Source organism: Betta splendens, chromosome 24 (genome assembly GCF_900634795.4).
Source record: "Betta splendens chromosome 24, fBetSpl5.4, whole genome shotgun sequence".
NCBI lineage: Eukaryota > Metazoa > Chordata > Actinopteri > Anabantiformes > Osphronemidae > Betta > Betta splendens.
The window spans coordinates 5,399,091-5,421,021 of NC_040901.2; the positions used below are offsets into that span (position 1 = coordinate 5,399,091).

Genomic DNA, 21,931 nt, shown 5'->3' on the forward strand with positions numbered 1-21,931 from the left:
TTTTTTCCCCCACAGTGTAATAAAACGTCGCATATACATCTGCATGTTTTGTGCACGCTTTAACGCAGATTTCGCTTAAATGCAGTAATAAAACAGCATTCCTTAAGTCAGCTAAATGGTAGTTAGCGCCGGGCTGGACTTTGAATGAAGTCAAGGAGGAGAGGCGGCCTCACCGGACGCCTTCACCGCCAATTTTCAAATTTAATGACCTGGTTCTTTGATTAAAAAAAAATGCCTAAATGGTTCCAGTTGAGCCAGCGAAAGAGAAAAGAAATAAAAGCCCGACATCTAAGAGATGAAAATAACAGTTGTTCTCCGGTTTTAAGAGGCACGTGTGCTGGGGTTGGCCTGAGACGCACGTTACGAGCTGCAGATGTTTGTACGGGGCTCGTTTTTTATGATTGTTGTTATTTTCAAATTGCGGCGTTTCCACGATGAGCGTTGCGCTGATGGAAAACGCCACTTTGGGCCTTAATTAAGCGTCGTTCTAATCTGCGTGCCTTTTAGCAGCTCATTATTGGGCCTGACGTCAGGAGGGCGACAGACTAGCCATGCATACGCTGCCACACACGCCAGGGCCCTGGCAGCGAGCTACGGGGCGTAATCAAGCCCTCCGCACGCGCGATCTGGCCTTTTAACGAGCTCACGCACACACATTTCTCTCTTCTTCATGTGGTTTCGCAGGTTATGAGAGGAGTCCATGTTTTCACCTCTCCTGCAATGCATGGCGAAGGCCGTAAAAGCAGCACCTGCTCGCTTGTTCTGTGCCCGTGCTGACCCCCCCTCCGGTCTCCTCCGTCTTTGAAGAGCAGGTAAAGAGGCGAGATGTTGTGTTACGCTTGCATTTTAGCACGTTCTCATGCGAAGCGTCTTAAAGCGGCTGCACAGGCAGAGCTACGGTGCCTTGCTCAGGGGCACGGCTTCGATATTAACCCGCCAGCGGCCACAGATGCTCTGTGTAAACCGTGCAGGTGGAGGCTCTGAGATGAGGAAATCGACAGATTATGCTGGCAACGTAAACACAAACAGAACACAGCGTCTTTTAAATCTGCTTCACGACGCGCCCAGTGCCAGAAAATGAACGGCTGACTTCCGCAAGTCATGACTCACTCGTATAATTAATGGAGCCGAGATCAAAACGAGTAAGACGTGTCTCGCGCAAACTGGAATCAATATGTGATGAGTTTTGTTCCTGTTGACCAGAGATCAGTTACTCAGCATTTTATAATAATTAATTTCATGAATGGTCGCACCCTTATTTTTGATGCCCACTGAGAAACAGTGGTTTTCAATGCAAAGTGCTTTTAGCATTTGTTCCAGACGTTAGTTTGACCAAATCTCAAATGTCAAATCACCCTCAAACATTTCACTGAAATGGCATTACTGCCAGAGACAAAAAAATGCCCACTCAATATACTTACATTAAACTACAGTAGATGCTGTTCTAGTGTTTCCTGGTATCTATTGTTTTGGCCTTCAGATCTAAACCCTGTGAGTGCAGCGCGTTTTTATGCATAGTCAGCGTGTAATAAAGGCTCCAACTGAGATTCATCACTCGACTCCTGCTAAATTTTATTTAACACTGTAATCATTATTTAAATGTATACTTGTCTTTGACTTTCACTGTTTCACACACACATTACTATTTTTTAAACGATTAAACTCCCCCTCACACACAGTATCTACCATTGTGAGGGTCTTTCTCTTGCCAAACTATTGTCAGTCTCTCGGCCCGGGTGTCGGCTCGGGTCCTGGTGAGCTCTGAACTCCTGCTCTGGCTGCAGCAGGCTTTCAGCTTGAAAAACATCCAAGGTGCACAGAGGCCTGAATAAACTGCGTCGAGACCCGAACCGGCTCGTAAAAAAAATTCAATAAATGTCACAGATCCATCAGTTTCTATCATGCGCGTCGGTAAATACCACATTTTCAATGGGAGGTTAACTTTATGAAAGACAGCAGGGGTCACTTCACTCGGATGACGCGCGTCTCTCGGCCAGCATAAGCAGGATGTGCTCGCAGGGGCCCCGGCCATTTGCTTTGCAGTGTTGGCACAATGCAGCATGAAGTGCAAGTTATGGCTTTCCCCGTGGAGCCGATCAGGGGGATCTGGACGCTTCTGCATGGGATACTGACTCCCAGGACGGGCCGCAGGGTTGAAAGGAAGGAGGTAGCTGAAACCACTTGTCCCATTTTTTTTATTTATATCACTGTCACTAAATAAAAATATTTCGTTTTTTGTCTTTACTCTCTCTCCCTCACACACACACACACACACACACACACACACACACACACACACACACACACACACACACACACACACACACACACCTCTTCCCATGCACACTCATGCCACTTCCGCCATAAAATGACTGGCAGCGATCCACGTGCCCATTAGCACGCGCTAAATAACTGTTAACAATGTATTACCCAGACTCCCTTCTCCCTCCACTTGTGCTCCGCACCGCGGCCCTTCAAAGCTCCCAGGTAATTATGTCAAAGGTTTTTAATAAACAGTCTATTCAGTGCGCAGTGGGTTATGGCTTCGGAGTGACAAAAAGCGTTTTCTAAACGACACTTGAATCCACCCCGACTGGGTGGATTTTGTCCCAAATTGTTAAAAATCACCAGGTAGGCAACGCACACCTGCGCCTCACAGAATAATAAGATAAATATGTCGCTATGGCGCCTCAAAGGGCTTGACTATATTATGACAACGTTTCCTGATGATTAATTAATATTGACCCTGCTTTTCATTTCTGTTAGTTAATGGCGCGCGCTGTTCGATGGTTTAAGGCCATGTAATAATAAATCAAACGGCTCGAGCCAATTAGAGGGCCGCGGCTTTTAAGAATGGGAAAGGAACCTCACGTGAGCTACCTGTGATTTACACGCGTTCCGCCAAAAATGCCTTAAATTATCCACACACGAAAAAATGCAGCAGGATAATGTTTAAGGTAAATCCGTTTCGTTTCCAGCCGCTCAGACGCTGACAAATGGAGACGTTAAACCGAACCGACACAACAGCCACTACTAGAAAATCTTACAGCCTGGAAGATGTAAATATAAAAGTGTAGGTAATAAAACACTCCTGCGTGTGTGTGTGTGTGTGTGTATTTTTTTAGTTTATGTTTTGCGAAAACGTTAACGATGCAGTCCACAAAGCTGCCACAGTGAAGCCGGGCTGCAGACTGCAAAGGGGTCGGCAGAGCCTCCCACTATACTTAGAGCCGCTGCACGTACATAGAACTGCGAACCAAGGCCTGACCACACAGAAAGAAAGGGATTTCACTCTATAATCACTCTGTCTCCACTCGCTGTCCGCTCATCGTGCCTCCCAACTTAAACGAGAGCATTTGTTACAATACTACAAGGTGTCGGATTTACATCTGCAGCCTAACGTGACCAACAGGGGATGTGTTTGCTTTGATTGTTTGCAGCGGGTCCTGTACTCAGACGGCTGTGCGAGCTACACAGTATTATGGGGGTGATAGTAAATAGTAAATAGTTATGCACCAACAGCAGATGGCATAGTGGTCACTAAGATACGAGGAAGGGTGCACCTGCTAACGAAAAAAGCAATTACATCAAATCTAAAATAAGTATTTATAATAAGATTGTTGTGAACATGCACGTAGCTTGGAACAAAAACTCAATTGAAATAACAGGCAATTAACGGACAACCCAGATCTTGGTATTTATTCAACATGTCTGCCTTCACTAGAAACTATAATAGTAGTAGTAGTAGTAATAATAATAATAATAATAATAATAATAATAATAATAATAATAATAATAATAATAATAATAATAATAAAAATAAATGATGTTTGATTTGCTATTAAAATAATAGTACACCAAACACAATTCAATCGTATTTTTAAATCATACTAATAATCAATGTAATTGTGATATTAAAATCGACACATTATTTGCTTATTCTGATTTCACTAATTAGGCGTAAATCACTTAATTCTGCTGAGAAACTTTTGTCATGGCTCACTACATTTTAAAAGAAATTGACTTAATCTTGAGTGTTTGAGCGCTGGGTTTATGCCCAGGATTAGAGGTTAAAGAAGATAGTTGCCCGCTGAGTGAGGCCAATAATATCGTATAACATATATAATTATATTACAAAAAAAAATAAGGCAATGCCTGCAACGTCAATTTTAGTTATGTTAATGTAGGCAACGCGTGGCCCGTTTAATTCTCAATATATTAAATGTAAAACTTAAAAAAAAAGATTTTTTGGGGGTAAACATTATTTACAATCATGTATGTTAAATTCAAGCTGACAGATGATGATAACATCCAGCGCGATCCATTCAGCTACACACTCAATGAAACTCATAAGATAGCATTAAATGCAACATGTGTAAAAACTGAAAGGGTTGCTAAGTAACAAATTAGGGTTTGATGATGAGGCAAACGTTCATAAAACTGCTGTGGTCCGCCGCTTTTATTTTGGAAACTGCATCAAAATAACTCACCCATCGGTTTGATAGACCTGCCCTCGCCGCTCCGCCTCACTGCCCCGTCTTGTTTATTTATAGGCAGGTTCTCCCATCGGCAACGTGTTTCCCCCCGTGACCACGCGCCCGGGGAAGTGATTATTTGAGAATCCGTCTTACAGTACATCTCAAGTCACGCCTGATCATTTAGCCAAATTGTCAAACCCAATGGCCTGTTGTCCATTTGCTGGATTTAATGGCTCAAGTAGCCTACACAGAATAACGCTGTTAGGCCCAGCAACCAAAATAAAGAACACAAATGATGTTGTTGTCATTAAAAAACACATTAAAAAAATAAACCGCGGATGCATATCTGCCTGCAAGTGGTTCTGACGATCAACTGACAACACTTAGTTTAAATTGTTTTTGATGCACCGATAAAACTTTATTAAGACATCTTAGTTAGAAAAAACAACGAATACAGACATCCTCATAACGGGTCAGTTACACGCATCCTAATGTGTTTTGGACACTAAATTAATTGATTATCGGTTCCACGGGCTACGCTGCAACAAAGGGCAGTTAACGCAGGACGGGGCGGCTGGACGTGGCCCACTGATGGGCAGATGTGCATATCGGGCCGGTGCGCGTGAAACTGTGCGCGACGCCGAGGAGAGACGCTCCTCCCGCTCCTTCGCCCGAAGACTTGATTCATTCACCAGCCCGATCCTACGTTTACCTCATAAGGCGGCACGAGCTGCGCCCACGGCGGGCGGGATCAGGGAAAGGTTCCGGGGGGCTGCGATTGCTGTGATTGGTTCCCCGAGTTGTGACTGACAGGTCCCCTTCTCGGACTCTCATCTACGCCACGGTTGTTGACACTCTCCAAAAGTCCACACGACTCTCCCTCGCGGATGACTAACGGAGGCTTCATCAAAGTTCACCCCAGCCCCCTCTGGTTCGCCTGCCGGAGGACGCGCACGCCATCGCGAGGAGGCGCCGGACTCCGATCGCGGACTCTTTAATTTGCAGAGCGTTCGTGCCGTGAACCGTCCTCGCGTCGCCGTCTTCTCACACTTGCCGCTCCTCGGTCCCGAGGCAGGGAGATAATGGCAGAGAAGCGGCGGTCCCCGTGCGCGCTGAGCGTCAAGGCGCACGCGTTCTCCGTGGAAGCCTTGATCGGCGCGGAGAAGCGACGCAGGACCAGCGCGGAGGACGCCGTGTCCTCGGGGCTCGAGGACGGCATCGACGTCTCTGATCTGAGCGAGACCTCAGGGCCGAGGGCCGACAGAGCTTGCGCCAGCGACCGGGGCAGCGAAGCTGAGTGCGCGAGTGACGGATCCCGTAAGTGAACAACAACAAACCAATAACGCAGCCTAAAGAATTAAAATAGAGAAAAATAAATAAGTAATTGCATTATAACACACATTCTCTTAATGACTGTATTTAATTGCATATTGCACGTCTCCCCTGCTCGTTGTATATGCAGTATTTTTAATATCTAGGTTTGATAGAACTCGATGAGGACCGCTCAGTATTAAGGCCCTGGTCTAGTAAATAGAAGTGGTGTGACTGTGACTAATGTGAGGCGCTTTATGAGTATAGATCATAAACACTCCAATTAGCACGGTGGAAGGACAGAACGTCGGCGAGGATGCTGAGCGGTCTGCAGACAGCAGAACCCGACCGGGCCTGAATACAACAGGATTTAAATCCGTCGCAGGTTAAAACGCATTTGGCCGAAGATATGTCTTGGTGTTAGTTTGGCTTGTTAGGCCCATGTCTAACGTCCATAAATTTAAAGCACTATGTGAGGCCGTTGTCGCACAGAGCAAACGGAAACAGGAATAAAAAAAACTCCCACACCAGGGCGTCCTCTGCACCTTTTCTTCATAATGAAAAATCATTAGGCTACACTTGCTTCCTTTTGGGACCGACTGTATAGTCAATGCAACAATTTCTAAACGAGCTTAAGTTTATATTGTACGTTCAGTAAGTAAATTTCACGTAGGCCTATGAGATTGTGTAAATACTCCTGGGGCGTTTTATTCATTTAGAATTAGATAATATCTTGTGACATTTCATGGCACTCAACAACGTTAGGGCGCCTGCATGATGTCATCATGTTATCTTTATAATGTAGTTTCACAGTCTCGTAATTGTTTTGTGTGTGTGCTTATAAAATCTACTGTGAGCTCAGGACATTGAGTCTTGGAGCGTGGCGTGTTGTGTTGGGTGTTTTGGTCTTAAAACGCGTCGACTCGCCTGTTTCCGGTGCAGCGGAGAGCGAGGACGCGCTGCTGGAGAGCCCGCAGCCCGCAGCCCTGTGCACGACGCCGGTCTCCGGCACCGGGGAGGAGACGCGCGTGGACCTGCAGGGATCCGATCTGTGGAAACGGTTCCACGAGATTGGCACGGAAATGATCATCACCAAGGCTGGGCGGTAAACAGAGGCCATACACGTCCCAAAATACATGAGACAACACCTACTGCTGAAGTAAAAATGACACGTCTATTTGGAAAATTAAATATGTCCACAATTATATAATAAAAATAATTTAGATAAACAGCCAAAACACGTGGCTGTGATCACGGCTGACGTATGACTGACGATAAAGAAATCATAAAAATGATCACTGAGTACATCACTGACCACGATGACAATTGCATTTTATTATCGCCGGTTATACAGGTGATTTATTTGCTTTTCATGACAGGCGGATGTTCCCCGCTATGCGTGTGAAGATTACGGGCCTGGACCCACATCAGCAGTATTACATCGCTATGGACATAATCCCCGTGGACAACAAACGATATAGGTAAAGCCCAGCAGCCCCACGCACACCCACGCGTGCACGCTCACACTCACGCAGCACGTTCTCGCACTCAACGACTTTATCCTAATTTAATAGTCAATACTCGTACTAAAACGAAGGCTTCAGAGAGCGTAATTGTAGAGAAGCGGCCTTTTACTTTACGCGTCCTATAAAAGCCGGGATTTTACAATAATTTTCGTTAGCATGTTGACTCAATTTAGATTCCGTATATTTACAGAGGTTCTCGGTCGAGCCAAGGTTTTTCAACTGTGCACCCCGGCCTTCTCCGCAAATGGCTCTTGGCACCGGTGCTTTGTCACGGCGGTTTTGCCGTCCCTTTTGGAAAAAGCCCCTTTGGACGCGTAACCTCCGGCGACCCGCAGGGTCAAACCAACAAACGTCGTTAGAACAGCGTATCTGCACGCCAGCCCTATCATTTGGACCCTTTAAAACCCCCTTCATGCGCCAGCGCTTTATTGGTTATCGCGCGTGGCACGGAATCCTCGAACCTTTTGCGCTCGCCTCGAAGCTACGCGCGGTTCGGGTCAAAAGGGGAAGCGGAGTCTGCAGGTTCTTATTGCTCCGAGCAAACGCTCGACAGCAGGTGATGAACACGCCTTCAACTGCTTCCCAAACGAATTGCGCATCCTCGCGTCAGACCTGTAAACCCATCACGCACGACGGGCCGTGCACCCTTAGTTGCGCAGGCTGTGAAAACTAAAGTAGCAGCGCTCGGCAATAATCGTTTAACGATTCAACAGCTGAACTGTGGCACAAAAACTATGTGGTACAAAAATGTGGGAGCATTATTAGCATATACTTCAACTCAAACATCAGTGATATCTTATTTGATTTTCACTCAATAATTTCGTTTGAAATTAAAACAAATAAATAAGACTCTGTGTGTGTGTGTGTGTGTGTGTGTGTGTGTGTGTGTGTGTGTGTGTGTGTGTGTGTGTGTGTGTGTGTGTACTGTGAAGGTATGTGTACCACAGCTCCAAGTGGATGGTAGCGGGGAATGCGGACTCCCCTGTGCCGCCCAGGGTCTACATCCACCCGGACTCTCCGGCCTCAGGAGAGACATGGATGCGCCAGGTGGTCAGCTTCGATAAACTCAAACTGACCAACAACGAGCTGGACGACCAGGGACACGTGAGTTTATTGTTACCTCGGCTGTAATAATTTTTTTTACAACGCAAAAAATATATTTTTCCTTGACCAATCACAAAAAGTACAAAACTAAACAGTATAAATACTATATTATTTTATTCACAAAATCCTATCCTTCTTTATGTGCAGATGCAAGACTAAGATTGTCTTTGCCCACATGTTAATTATCCAACAAGCATGTTTTATGACGGCGAATGACTTGAATTGCACTGTAATTTAAAAATGTTTTTCCCCCCTTCCTCTTCAGATCATCCTGCACTCCATGCACAAGTACCAGCCCCGGGTCCATGTAATCAGGAAGGAGTGTGGAGAGGAGTTATCCCCAGTAAGAGCCATCCCTGCTGGGGAAGGCACCCGCACCTTCTCCTTCCCCGAGACCGTGTTCACTACGGTCACAGCCTACCAGAACCAACAGGTAAAGCTGCTCACATCCACACACATTTCAGAACCAACATGAAACTAAGACAGGGAAATAGAATGTGAATAAAGAATAACCTTTTACCTGTTACACTGACTGCCACTGTATTTACTGTTAAAACATACTGTACCAGCCTTTTTAAATATAGAACACACACAACCATTCACCTTATATGTTTATACAAACTTTATTGTAAAATGGTTTACAATAAGTTATCGGGGAATACCTATTTTTAATAATGAAACATGAATAAAAGTCCTATTTTGTTTTTCAGATTACAAGGCTGAAAATTGACAGAAACCCATTTGCCAAAGGATTCAGAGACTCTGGCAGAAACCGGTGAGTTCAGTTCAACCACAGAGATTTTCACATTATCTAGTGCATTGGGGCTAATGTGGGATGCATGACTGCATCATATCCTGGCACGATGGTGGTTTTCGTCACGGTTATTATAGTTTGCTTTTACAGGGAGAAAAGCTATGTATGTATTTATTTATTTATTTATTTATTTATTTATTTATTTATTCTCTCATGGAAAAGTGCAGGACAGTCTCCCATTGAACCGCCTCCGAAAAGGCCGAAAAGAAAATTGGCGAAACAGAGCCAACGTGGCACATATCATCATGGTTTCATCATATTAGTTTGAGATGTGTTTTTATTTAAACGTGCTAACTTTAAAGGCACATTAAAAACAGGCGTTTTGAAGGAAAAATCTAACCTTGGCTGCAAACCTAAATGGAGCGTCAGATTCCAGTCGGGCCCGGGAACATAAACATCAACAGCAAAATAATAAAAGTCAAAAGTGTCCAGAAGAAAATCTGTATAAACACATTTCTAAACATATATAAACACAGCATTAAAACAACACAGCAGTAAAAGTCCAACAGTCTCCAAACAGCCACTCCCATGAGGCCTCACAGAAATCATTACAGAGGAGGGGAGGGGAAGGGAGAGAACCGGAGAACAGGGAAAAGGAACGTGTGAGAGACAAGATTTGAGCAAAATAGAGAACAGCAAACTAGATAACCAAGCGACCCTGACAGCTGACGCTGTTGAAGTGGGACTAAGGGAGGCTGAGGGCTCCTCTAAACGCTACAGGAAGAGTTAGGCAGTTTAAATAAATAGACTGTGTCTCTGATAGGCTGCTCTGAGCACAAAGAACCCCACCAGGCATCTTGTCTAAATTATCACTGTGGCTACAACCCTGCGGGGGGGAGGACTTTTATCCTCACGCTAACGAGGGGTAACAGAGCGCTCGCCTTACCCCGCCATAGCAGCCCTCTGCCCACCTAGAGGAGGAGGGAGACGGGGATTTGCAGGGAAGGGGAGTCCCACCTCATAAATCCCGGCTGCGGCTTCCTGCTCCTTCGTCCTGATTCGCCCGTAAAAGCCGTGTGAAAGCAATTACCTCCGAGCGCCGGGCCAACGGCAGCCAATGGCAACGTGGCGTTTATGCCCCTCATTACCTGCAGTCTCCATAGAGATGGCGAGCGAGGCCCCCGCGGAGGGCTAAGATGGCCGCCAGGTGCCTGGCATAATGTGTGACCCAGGGAGAGTGGCTGCAGCTGCACGCTGGACTCTGAGCGGTTTCCTCCATGGTTCTAATGTATTATGTGGGCTTTGTCAGGATGGGCCTGGAGGCGTTGGTTGAGTCGTACGCCTTCTGGCGTCCGTCGCTGCGAACGCTGACGTTCGAGGACATCCCCGGCATGGCCAAGCAAGGTGAGGGGATCCAATGGGGGACGAATGAAATCGATTGGCTCGGCAGATTTTTCAACACACGTCCACGCTTCACTTGCAGCTGTCTGGAAATGCCGATGTGCCTTTAACTTTAACTGTTTCCTGCAGGAGTCCCGGGAGCACATGGAGCAGTCGGAGCGACATCCCACCTGCTCTCCACATCCCCGTGCTCCTCTCCCTTCCAAGTCTGCCCACTCAGCCCGCCCGACTACGCCTGCAGCCGACCTACGCACCCGCTCCATCGCTACGGCAACCCCCCGGAGCCGTTCCCCCCTCCCCGGGGTCCACCGGGATATGAAGGTGAAGGATTCTGCTCCCTGCCTCTCCCTGCTTCTCAGCTGGGCTATCTATCCAACCCCACCCCACAGGGCTATGCCGGCCTCCGCCTGCACACACCACCCTACGGCCTGTATGGTTACACATTCCCCCCGTCACCACGCCTCGCTGCCAGCCCCGATAAAATGGCCGCCGCTGCCACTGCCAATCATCAGAGCTCCTTCCTTGGCTCATCTCCCAGCGGGACTCTCACGGACAGTCTGGGCGTGCTCAGCGGAGGACAGCAGGGCTTCTTGTTTGACTCTCGGACTTTAGGACTGGCGGGTACCCAGCCAGGAGGAGGGTCCTCACAGGTCACCGCCCACATGGGCTGAATGTCACCGTGGACATTTAGGGGCAACACAAAACCAAATGACACCCTGGAATGGTGTAAGGTGCTCTCGGTTCACAGCTACTATTAATCACTCATCCATATTGTGAACCAGCGCTGGCCTAAGCTGGACGAACAGCGAAGAGTGAGAGATGAAGCCTCTCCTGCTGTGAACATAAAGAGCTCGTCAAAGCTTCTTTCAAGCACGTCTCCCACGACGTGCATGTGCAGCTGCAGTGGTTGCTAAAGGCACCAGTGGCCTGTGGCTTAACAAGGAGTCCAAGTGATGCAGCCCAGTGACTGAATATGCCACTTAATATGGATTGGGAAGGAACTGGGCTGGTCCAGGCACTTAAAGCAAGCACTTCAACCCCTGGAAGGAGCCCTTGAGCCCGAAACTATGACTAACGCAGCATTCTCCACTGTCTCTATGAACATCCGTTGACTGGAGCCACTAAACTACAAAACTTTTGAGCCTTCTTTCTGACATATCAACATCAATTATTTTTCAATAACTGGTGGTGCTCTCAATCACGTCTTTGGATTTCCACATACATATTCAGCATTATGCACTAGAGGCAGAGCCTTTTTCACCACTCAGACATAAAAGACTTGTTTAAAATGTTTACACACAACGCCGGGAGCCTGAAGCGTATTAGCACAATGACATCATGTCCATAGCCAAGCATGGCAGATATCCCAGCGACAGGTACTGAGTGATGAGGTCAAAGTTGTGAGTCTTGGATGATGGACTGAGCCACGGATTCTGCACCACGTTTGACAGACACTCACTCAATGCAGCTGTTCCAACGTCAGGCTGAAGTGACTTCATTCTTGTGTGACACGTACGTAACTGCAGCAGGAGGTTGTGTGACCCTACGCACTTACAGTAAAACCCACCATGCACCTGCTTTGACTCTTTGGACTGGTCCACAACCAGCCACGATGAAGTTGACTGAAATATTCTCTTTGCAGACGCACGTTCAACCAAGGACAGTGACTAGTTCTTTGACCCTTTTGAGCCAAATAAATCTATCTATCTATTCATGTCACAGTGTTTATAAGCAATCAGTATCTTCTTAATTTAACTGATGGTTTAGTGATGAAATGTGTTATGTGAGTTTCCTTTACACATTTTTAAAAACGCTTTTACTAAAGTAATCACAATACAGCGTCTCCTTGTGGAAAACGTTTTTGCACCTGTGGAAATATGTTACAATGAATGTTGTGTGTGTGATAAAGCAAACAAGTCCTAAAAAGCAGGGAGGACAGCAAATGGATGTGGGTGTGAAGGTGACTGTGTGAAGGTGTTTGTTGGTGTCGAGGTTTGTGCATCTGTATCAACAGGTGTTGTCAGGGACTGTGTAGATTTTACAGAAAGCAATCTCGAGGAACAACAAAGCAGAATTTACACTCGCTGATCTAATACTGCAACTGATTTACTCATGTCCTTGCCCAGATATTGATCTCAAAGTTTGCTGTCTCTCCCGCTGTCACCCCATTTCCTCCGCAGCTCCTCTGTCCCAACTCAGTTGTCTCCTGTCACTCCGAAGGCGAGAGGTGCTGACGAGAGGAGCACATGTGAGGGGGGGGGGGGGGGGGGGGGGGGGGGAAGAGGATGGATGTGGGGAGGAGAGCTTATTATAGAACCCAGGAATGATTGGCTTGTTGTTCCTGAGTGACAGAAGACGGGACCCCTGCTTGGTGCATCTGTACCACACACATGCACAGACACAGAAACCCCCACACAGCAAATGTACATTTACACATAACGATGGCTCACGTTCCCCTCCTCTGACACACAAATAATAACTTTGCTCTATCTTTTGATCTAGGCAAAAAGATAAACTAGATGTAAATATGCTCAACAGGCCCAGGCACACACTTATATACGGTACATTCACACTTGTTTCTGCATGGTGTCAGTTGTTGTAGTTGTTTAGTGATTCTCAGCTGTGGTGGGGACATTAACACTTGTGTGTGTCCAGGTGCCGATGTGACAAATCTGTCACACTTTGTGCCTGCAGGAGGACGGGAGAAGAGAGAGTGAGTGTGTGTGTGTGTGTGTGTGTGTGTGTGTGTGTGTGTGTGTGTGTGTGTGTGTGTGTGTGTGTGTCATGAATAATACATCAATTACTTTAGCAGCACTTTTCAAAACAAAGTGTGAAATATTTGTATGGCTGGAATTGGCATTAAAATGAGAAAAGAGAAAAACTATTCAAAATATTCACAATAAGGACTGTTGTAAAATTAAAATTAATTCTAATCATCAACGTCTAGTTAGGAAGAACCACGCATAATTATTGATGCAATAAGTAAACAGACAGCTAAACCAATAACCAACATTATTGGGTTTTTTTCACAACCTAATTTATCTGAAACACAAGTTTAAGTCACAGAAAGAAAATAGAAATTATACTCAAACTACCAACACACTTTTTATTTCCACTGTATTGAAATGTTATATAAAAATAATATTTTCATGTGTCATCAGTGTCACATTAATAGCAATTTTAAATGCATCATCTTTTCTTGTCATATCTAATATAAGCAGAGTAAGCAGATCATATAGCCATGCATAAATACACACATAGCAGTTCTGCCAAAGCATCTCATCATGTCACTGAATATTCCCAAAGCTCTGTGACACTGAGTCAGAGCTGAGAGACACCAGTCCTCATTCTAGCATGTGTGGATATGCAGCGATGCCAGCTCAGGCTAACGAATACAGACATACTGTACGGGACAAGAGAGAAACCTGAATGAGGGAACGTACTGCCTCTTTATGCTAACACACTACATCAACACCCATGCAATCATGCTCACATGCACATATGTGTAATGAGCCTATTTACCATATCTTTCCCCTGAGAGCTGGCTGCCCTGAGCGCTCAACGCAGACGCTAGGATTTGCATAGAGGCCGGTTATGCGGTTTCAGCGCGCCGTGTGATCGGAGCGGGCATTAACATACACAGCGACGGCGCGGCCACGCGGTCGGCCGTGCTCGGAGGGGAGCTGCGGCCGGACGCATGTGCCTGCGCATAAAGACCCAGGAGTCCCACAGGTGAGGTCATGCCGGGCGGCGACAGCAAAGGAAAGCGTCTGGCAAAGAAGCGTGCCGCCGTCAAAGGCAGAAAAAGGCGCGGAGCAGGATTACAAATGGTGGTCAACAGTCGCCACATTAAAAAAAGAATCAGTTTCCTGCAGACAAAGGGACTTTCAGGAAATGCCTTAACAAGAATTGAATATAGGGAACTACTATGGCAGCAAATAAAAAGTAACTATTGGACTATTCTGCTCCAGTTCCAGGAAGTGCACCTGTCCTCCTGCAAGCTCCAGCTGGTGACAAGAGGAAGGTCAGTGTGTGCTGATGCTACGCCTGCGTGACCTGTTAATGGCCTACTGGGTATTTGATGACAGTTGCAAGAATCTGAGGCGCGGGGTGTCATTTACAGCTGTTAAATCTTTGTCATCAAATCTCCCCCCACTGAGCTGATTTACGCTCCATTCCGCAGCTCGTGATTCTGAGTACCGCCCGGTTACACACTCCGTGAACCCAGATCTATGAGGGGGGGTGTTGAAGAAGCATTGTGACACAATATTTTCCTGTAATCTTTCCATGTCAACAAGGAGGACGCCAGCGTCTCCTGTGACTCCGTGTCACACGCACGACGTCTGGACGTGTGTAACAGCTCGTTCTGATGAGTCCTAAAACTCGAGCCAAAAAGAAAGAACATAACGTCTATCACTTCTTTAACCGTGTGATCCCAGGCTCGTCCCTGGCAACACAGACAGACAGTTTTAAGGCCTAAGGTCTATTTGGGAACTTCACACTCGGCCTCAACACCCGATAAGCAGTGGTACCAATGAAAAGACCTTTAACTAACTGAATGGACACCTATAATGTAGCACATTTTATAAGCCATTTAGAGGAAATAAAGAATTTTCTGTTTGTAAATAACTTGTGTGTTTTATTTTGAAATGACATTAATCGTTACATGACAAACAATATGAAGGTTAATCAACAAGCTGTCAGTTGCGACGCTTGTGACTGATCAACAGCAGACGCAGTTGGAGGTGAGTGACAGGTTCGTGTCTGTGTGTGTTTGTATATATTCCATGTGTGTATGATTCGATGTCGACGAACATAAATAGGACCCACTCCCCTGTTTGGGCCTCAGCTCCTACATTCTGCTGCTAATAGGGAAGGTGCTTGTGAGTGTGGGTTGGTGTGGACGTAGCCCTTGCCTGACCGTGGTCCAATCCAGGTCTCGCTCATTTATAGCCCAGCAGCCCATCAATCTTAATAGAGGAGAGAAGTGCAAAGAGCTGATGAAACGCCAGACATGATCACTATTCACTCGACCGGCGGTGAGGAGAGAGGGAGGAGCTCGAGGAGGGAGTGGCAGCAAGGAGATGAGAGGGAGGGGAGATGGAGGTGGCGGGGTGAGGGAGCATGGAGGGAGTGGGAAAGAGGGATGGGGTGAGAAAGAGAGAGGTCACGCACTGTTTACCCCTGTAGGTGATAATAAGGATTTGATCCGCTCTCTTCTGTGCAGTTTGAGCGATAACGCTCATATCAGAACATGTAGTCTTTCATAGCGATAATCAGAATCATGTTTATGATTTAACTAACAAAGGTCCTGAACATTTTGCAGGAAGGGTTGTTTGTGTAGCCCGTATCGGCAGCGGTGTCGGACAAGTCCCATGACGAGTGTTAGATCATTCTGTGCTCTGTGGACGTGGCGTGGCCATATTTGGAACTCATCTGGAATGGGCTGGGGCATGTGTGTGTGTGTGTGTGTGTGTGTGTGTGTGTGTGTGTGTGTGTGTGTGTGTGTGTGTGTGTGTGTGTCAGGAGGGGTTAGCAAGTCTGCTGCGAGGTGGGGAATGGTGAGGGGATAATTAGCAAGCCTGTGCTGACACAGGACACCGCATCTTCATACAACAACACAGTCACGCTCCCAGGCACAAGTTGTAAACTCTAGGGAGGACATCTGCAACCTGTTCACACGTGGAAGCTCAACAACGTAATGTGCAGGTTGTAGACAAGTCTTCAGTAGTTAGACAGTTATGTTACACACAGAAAGACAGAGAGAGGTGTTGAATGGTAGATTTACTTACTTGTAGTCCAGGCATTCTATGCAAAACTAATTATTATAGCTCTACATGTTGTGCAAAAAACACTGCTATAATAAAAAGAAACAGACAAAGTAGAATAAATACAACTAGCTCTGCCTGATCCCATATTCACTACAGTGTGTGTTCACTGGTTGGGGTGTTCAGCTGGATCAATCACACATCAAAGCAGTTCAAATATATAAAACTCTTTTCATATATTGTATATTTTGCCTGTAGGCCTGAATGCCGCGACCACAGAGGGCAGTGCAGCGAGGTGAACCTGGGAAAAGCCCGTAGCAGCTGTGAGAAAGCATCAGAACTGCCATTCCTCACACTTCAACGGCCAACAAGAGAGCGATTTATGGTGACTGGGGAGAGAGAGAGAGAAAGAGAGGGAGAGAGACAGATGAGGGGATGAATGGAGGAAAAAAAGATAAGCGATGAGATGTTTCCAAAAGGGAAGAAAGACAAACAGAGAAAAAGGAAAAAGGAACAGAACCAGCAAGACTGGAGATGAGGTTTAAAACAGCAGCTTTGCAGGTGGGACACAGTGATACACCGGTGCCCTGCAACATGAACGACAATTCCTTCTGACGTCCCCCAATCTCGCCACATATTCACACATATTCACATGTTCACACGTTTCCTCCGTCCACCCCGTGTTTCCTGTCTGCTTGTCTTGTCTGCGGTGGCCTGCTGGCGTGGAGCGCTCGGTTTATTTGGTTTTAATACAGGCTGACCCCTGTTCCCTGGTGTGTGTGTGTGTGTGTGTGTGTGTGTGTGTGTGTGTAGGTCCACAGAGCATTTTCCCATGACGACTACGTCAGCAGCGGCGTCGATGGAAGACCACACCATGCGGGGAGAACACACACATGAACTCAACCGCATACACACCCATATATACTACAAAGAAGCACAGCACATACATGTGTGTGTGTGAGAGTGGAATATGTGTTTATGTGTGCTCGGATCTTAAGGAAATCTTCAGCATGTGTTGGATTAATCCCCGGGGCCGTCCTCCTGCTCTGATTGGCTGTCCAGCCCGCTGCGTTTGTTTCCACAGTGACAGAGCTGTCACTGCCTCCTACCACCCAGGTAGAGCTGTCAATCACACTGGCCCCTGGTCAATAATAAGCAGCCCGTGCTGCCACCGATAACAATTGTGGAGGAATTTTAAAGGCTTCACCTCACAATACTATAATGTGTCAGTTCCCTCAGCTTCTTCAGATTGTGACCAATAGCCAAGCAAGCGTCAGGAGGAAAGATCACCTTAACATTTTCTTTATTCAAAATTAGGTGTACCCTTAAACTCTATTTTTTTAGCCCTCAATCTCCAGTTCCCTTCACAATGCACTAATTACTGACAAAAGCAATCCCGCTGCCATAAAAACTAAAAGCGGAGGCCTTTTTGTTTTGGAGTTGAGGCGTATCAGCAGGCGACGAAAAGCACAAAATATAAGTCACAGTCTCAGTAATTTCATAGTCTCAAGGCTGGGGCAAGTTAACACAAACTGTGGAGATTTCAGACAAACACCAAACGCATGTTTTCAGATGCTAAGAGAAAACCTGCAGTAACGACAGTCCCCCTGTAGTACTGGCTGGTTTACAGTACGGAGCTGAGACACGGACCTCAGCGCAGACACATGGGTGTGATGACAGGTGACAGCTTCAAACACCACTCCCTAAGCCTTCATGCGCTTCTGTATGTATGTATTGTAGCCTCAGAGGTTGAAGTGGGTGAACTTTGCTATTAGCGAGCATCTCACCTGATGGCTGTTTATTGAATGTGTTGTTTTGTTCATTACACCCCAGTGCATCTTTGTGAATGTGTTTGTCTGTGTGTGTGTTGTTAATCCCTGTCCTTGTCCAACGGTCACACACACTCCTTTCACCCACTGAGCAGCGTGTCCCCTGTGGGCTACAGTAGCTCCTCCGCTGTGTTTGTGCCTCAGATGAATACAGTAAAGCCTTTTCACTGTAACCACCGATCAATAATAGTGATCACCGGCTAATCAACAATAATCTTCCATCTGCTCCCATTTGACCTGAGCAAATACACACACGGAGGCTGGGGACACAGTTTGACTCCAAAAGGGTTTGACTGTGGATTAAATGAGCATTCATAAGGTTTTTAGGCTCATTCATAAAATATTTTCAAAACTATTTCTCTAATTTCTGTCCCTTCACCCGACACACACAAGTTTTCAGTAAGAACTCATTATCACCGTGTTGAGCCAGATGTTGCTATGACCTTTCCCTTTTTTCCGATGACCCTGGACAGGGATTAGTCTTTGATACTCCTAATTAACCCTACAGCCCCCCTGCTGTGACACTACTGCACCCAACCCCTGCACTGCCTGAGTGCAGGTTCTAAGATGGAACATGACTAATTTAAAAATGTATAACTTATAAGCAAAGTCCACCTTCACGCCCAAAATAACCTTGTCAAATCTACTTAAAATGAATTAATAATGCATTTTCCACCTTGACACATCCTAGCTAACCCGTGTAATCCCTGTGAAGCCTAAACAAGCGTATTTTGACTTGGTTTATCAGCGAGGAAGAGGTTGAATTTCCACAGCAGTTTAAAACAACAAAACATCCACCCTGCAATCTGTGGAAAATACATAAACATGTGGCCAATCAGCATCCTGTGAGTAGAGTATATGAATTCATATAAAAGGAAAGATATAGATGATAACTATGCATTGAAATCTACAGTATTAATATAAAAGCATTTGGAGAAACTTGTGATATACTGTAGCTGATACTGAATTTGGTTCTAAATTTAGTTCTGAAGATACACACAGTTGTGTTTAGAGTCACAACACACACACACACTGTATGTACTGTATGCATGTACAGCATGTAATGTATCCTGAGTGGAGTTCAGACAATGCAACTCGACACCCAGCAAGGAAACACTTGCAGGTCCAGACACTCTATTTAGCGGGTCACCAAGCAACGCACCTCTAAGTTTTGATCTTTAATAGGCTGTAGTGTTTGGCAACAATAATCTTTTTATTCAGCTGGTTGAAATTACAGCATTAGCATTTACTACAAGTGGACATATGCTGATCCACATCCTGCTTTCACCTCTTGTGTGCTAGCGTGGTGCTGCTGCAGGACAGTTAAAGCACTGCATTGCACTCAAACCGGTCAGCGTCGAAACACAAACAAGTGCACGGACTTGCAACGTTTCAAAGACATCGGGCCTCGGCTGCAACTCACGAGCAGCCAACCCTGTCCTTCAAATGCTTTATCTATTCTCAGGGACCCACGGGTGCCTCCCTACAGCTGCAGCCTTGCCCAACTCATTTAACCGAGCGCTTGTGAATGAAGGCCTTTGTCTCCATTACTGTACATAAAGCATATGTTTGTGCAAACTGCTGTTTGCCTCACAGGTGTGAAGGTGTGAGTGAAATAAAATGGACCACCTCCAAATGCTTCTAAGCACATTAGTGTGTGTGTTTGTGTCCATAGGAGCCTATGAATGATCTCTGTGTGAGAAGTCATACCTAAATATACAATATGTATGACTGAAGGATGTGATACTGGACCTAACATGACCGACTGCCGGGCAGAAATGTCTTCCTTGCGTTAACTACTTTTCTTTGGGGTCAGTAATGTGAGGACAGCGGAGAGGGTCCGAGGTGGGGGAGGGCAAAGAGCTGGTTATTACAGGCATCCAGAGAGCAGGACAGATGGTTAGACACTGGTCAGGGTTACACAGCAAAAGGCTGTAAAACAGATATGGGAAAACCATCTGTGCGTCACCTAGACACACACACACACACACACACACACACACACACACACACACACACACACACACACACACACACACACACACACACACACACACACACACACACACCACACACACACACACACACACACACACACACACACACACACACACACACACACACACACACACACACACACCACACACACACACACACACACACACACAATGCATTTGCAGTTGAACATAACATATGAGTCCACTCCACATTCTGTCAGATTCTTTTCTTTGAGCATTTTAAACAAACCTGTTCGTTTGTACCACATTTCCAGGTTTTCCTTACGTCCCTCTGAGAAATGCGTTTTCCTGAATCAGTAGCAAGTGCAAAGCCAAGAGTCACAAAGATTATTTCTGCACTTCCTTCCCCACCATCATTTATCCATTCCTGCGAGACAAGAGTCAGACAAAGCGTCCCAGATCACAGAAAGAGCAAAAGAACTCAGAGCAGCATCAACAGCCTCCGCTGTCAGCACCCTCAGGATGCAGGTGACACGCCAGTTCACTGGAAGCGCAGACAGGCGCCAAGGACGCCGCTAATCTCCCCACATCTTTCTCTCCTTCTGCTTTGGTCTGCTCACGTCTCCAAACCTCACGGCCGAGCTTACACTTACACCTGCAGCGAGGCGGAACTATCCCACCCGGGATCTTCACGGATGCAGGAGAAGGACAGATAGAACAGATAGAGGCCTCATGGGTTTCATCTGTAGCCAGTTGCTGTGTGACGGCCGCTGCTTGTTTATTGTATCGATGTGCTAAGGCATGTATGCGGCTCGCGCTTGTTTACATGTGGTTGTCTGTGTATTGACATATATGTATGTGTGTGTGTTATCATCAGGGCATATGAAACTACTACCCACTCTGACATTATATGGGTTTTTATCTAAAATCTGATGAGTGGACTGAATAATATTTTAAATGTAAGTAGTGAATCTTGAATTTATGGTTAGAAACAAACCGTCGACAGACATCAAGTCAAATTTCACTCCCTGTGTGAGTGCGTTGCCTCAAATGAGCGCGCTTGGTTCCCACGACCACTGCGCTGCAGGAGACACCGCTAGGAAGGACACGGCAGTCGGACGCCAATGTAGCATGAGCTCTCCACTGTACTACCGATAGATGTACAGTACATGTAACCTCCCACTGCTGTTACACACACACACACACACACACACACACACACACACACACACACACACACACACACACACTCTCTGGGCCCTGTGTTTGTAATTGAGAATAAGCTGAGTGTGAGTTTTGACCTGGTGGTCCTGGTGATGTGGTATTGACCTCAAGCAAACTAACAGTTACAGTCTCACTTAACATCTACATCTGTCTTTCACACATTCCTTCCATACATAACTTGACATCACCAACTCATCATTAATGTGATTTTTTATACACTCAAATAAATTTTATACGCTCAAATAAAAATGAAAGGGAATGTTCGTTTCTCCAGGGGTGAGAATATTTCTCAGGTCGCTTTAAACCACCTCCCTCCCCCCGCCGCCTTTCCCCTCATTTGTTTTCTCTCAGTGCTAATCTAAATTCCTTGTGAACACCTTCCATCACACGCCTGATGATCCGTGCAGAGCTGCCTCCCCGATGAGATCGCTTCATCACCCCTCCAACACACACAAGGCAGTCGTACACAATGCACAACGCATGATATTCCTGGCCTTGGCTTTTGACCTCATCTCCCATAATTCCACTGTGCTTGGATCCCACACACGCTGGCCTCTGAGAGCTGACCATTAAATCCA

The 21,931-nt window shown here is 46.1% G+C and overlaps 2 protein-coding genes across 10 annotated transcripts in view; one reads left to right on the forward strand and one right to left on the reverse strand.

The window, feature by feature from the left end:
* The window catches only part of LOC114849279 (hormonally up-regulated neu tumor-associated kinase), a 65,928-nt gene that overhangs the window by 18,207 nt on the left and 25,790 nt on the right, over positions 1–21,931 (reverse strand). The window lies entirely within an intron of this gene.
* Positions 5,271–12,413, forward strand: tbx18 (T-box transcription factor 18). The gene is made up of 8 exons (XM_029140528.3): positions 5,271–5,795; positions 6,732–6,894; positions 7,169–7,270; positions 8,248–8,419; positions 8,685–8,852; positions 9,130–9,194; positions 10,483–10,577; positions 10,704–12,413. Exons 1-8 carry the CDS (start codon positions 5,561–5,563, stop codon positions 11,243–11,245), a joined length of 1,542 nt encoding a protein of 513 aa, XP_028996361.1. The 5' UTR covers positions 5,271–5,560; the 3' UTR covers positions 11,246–12,413.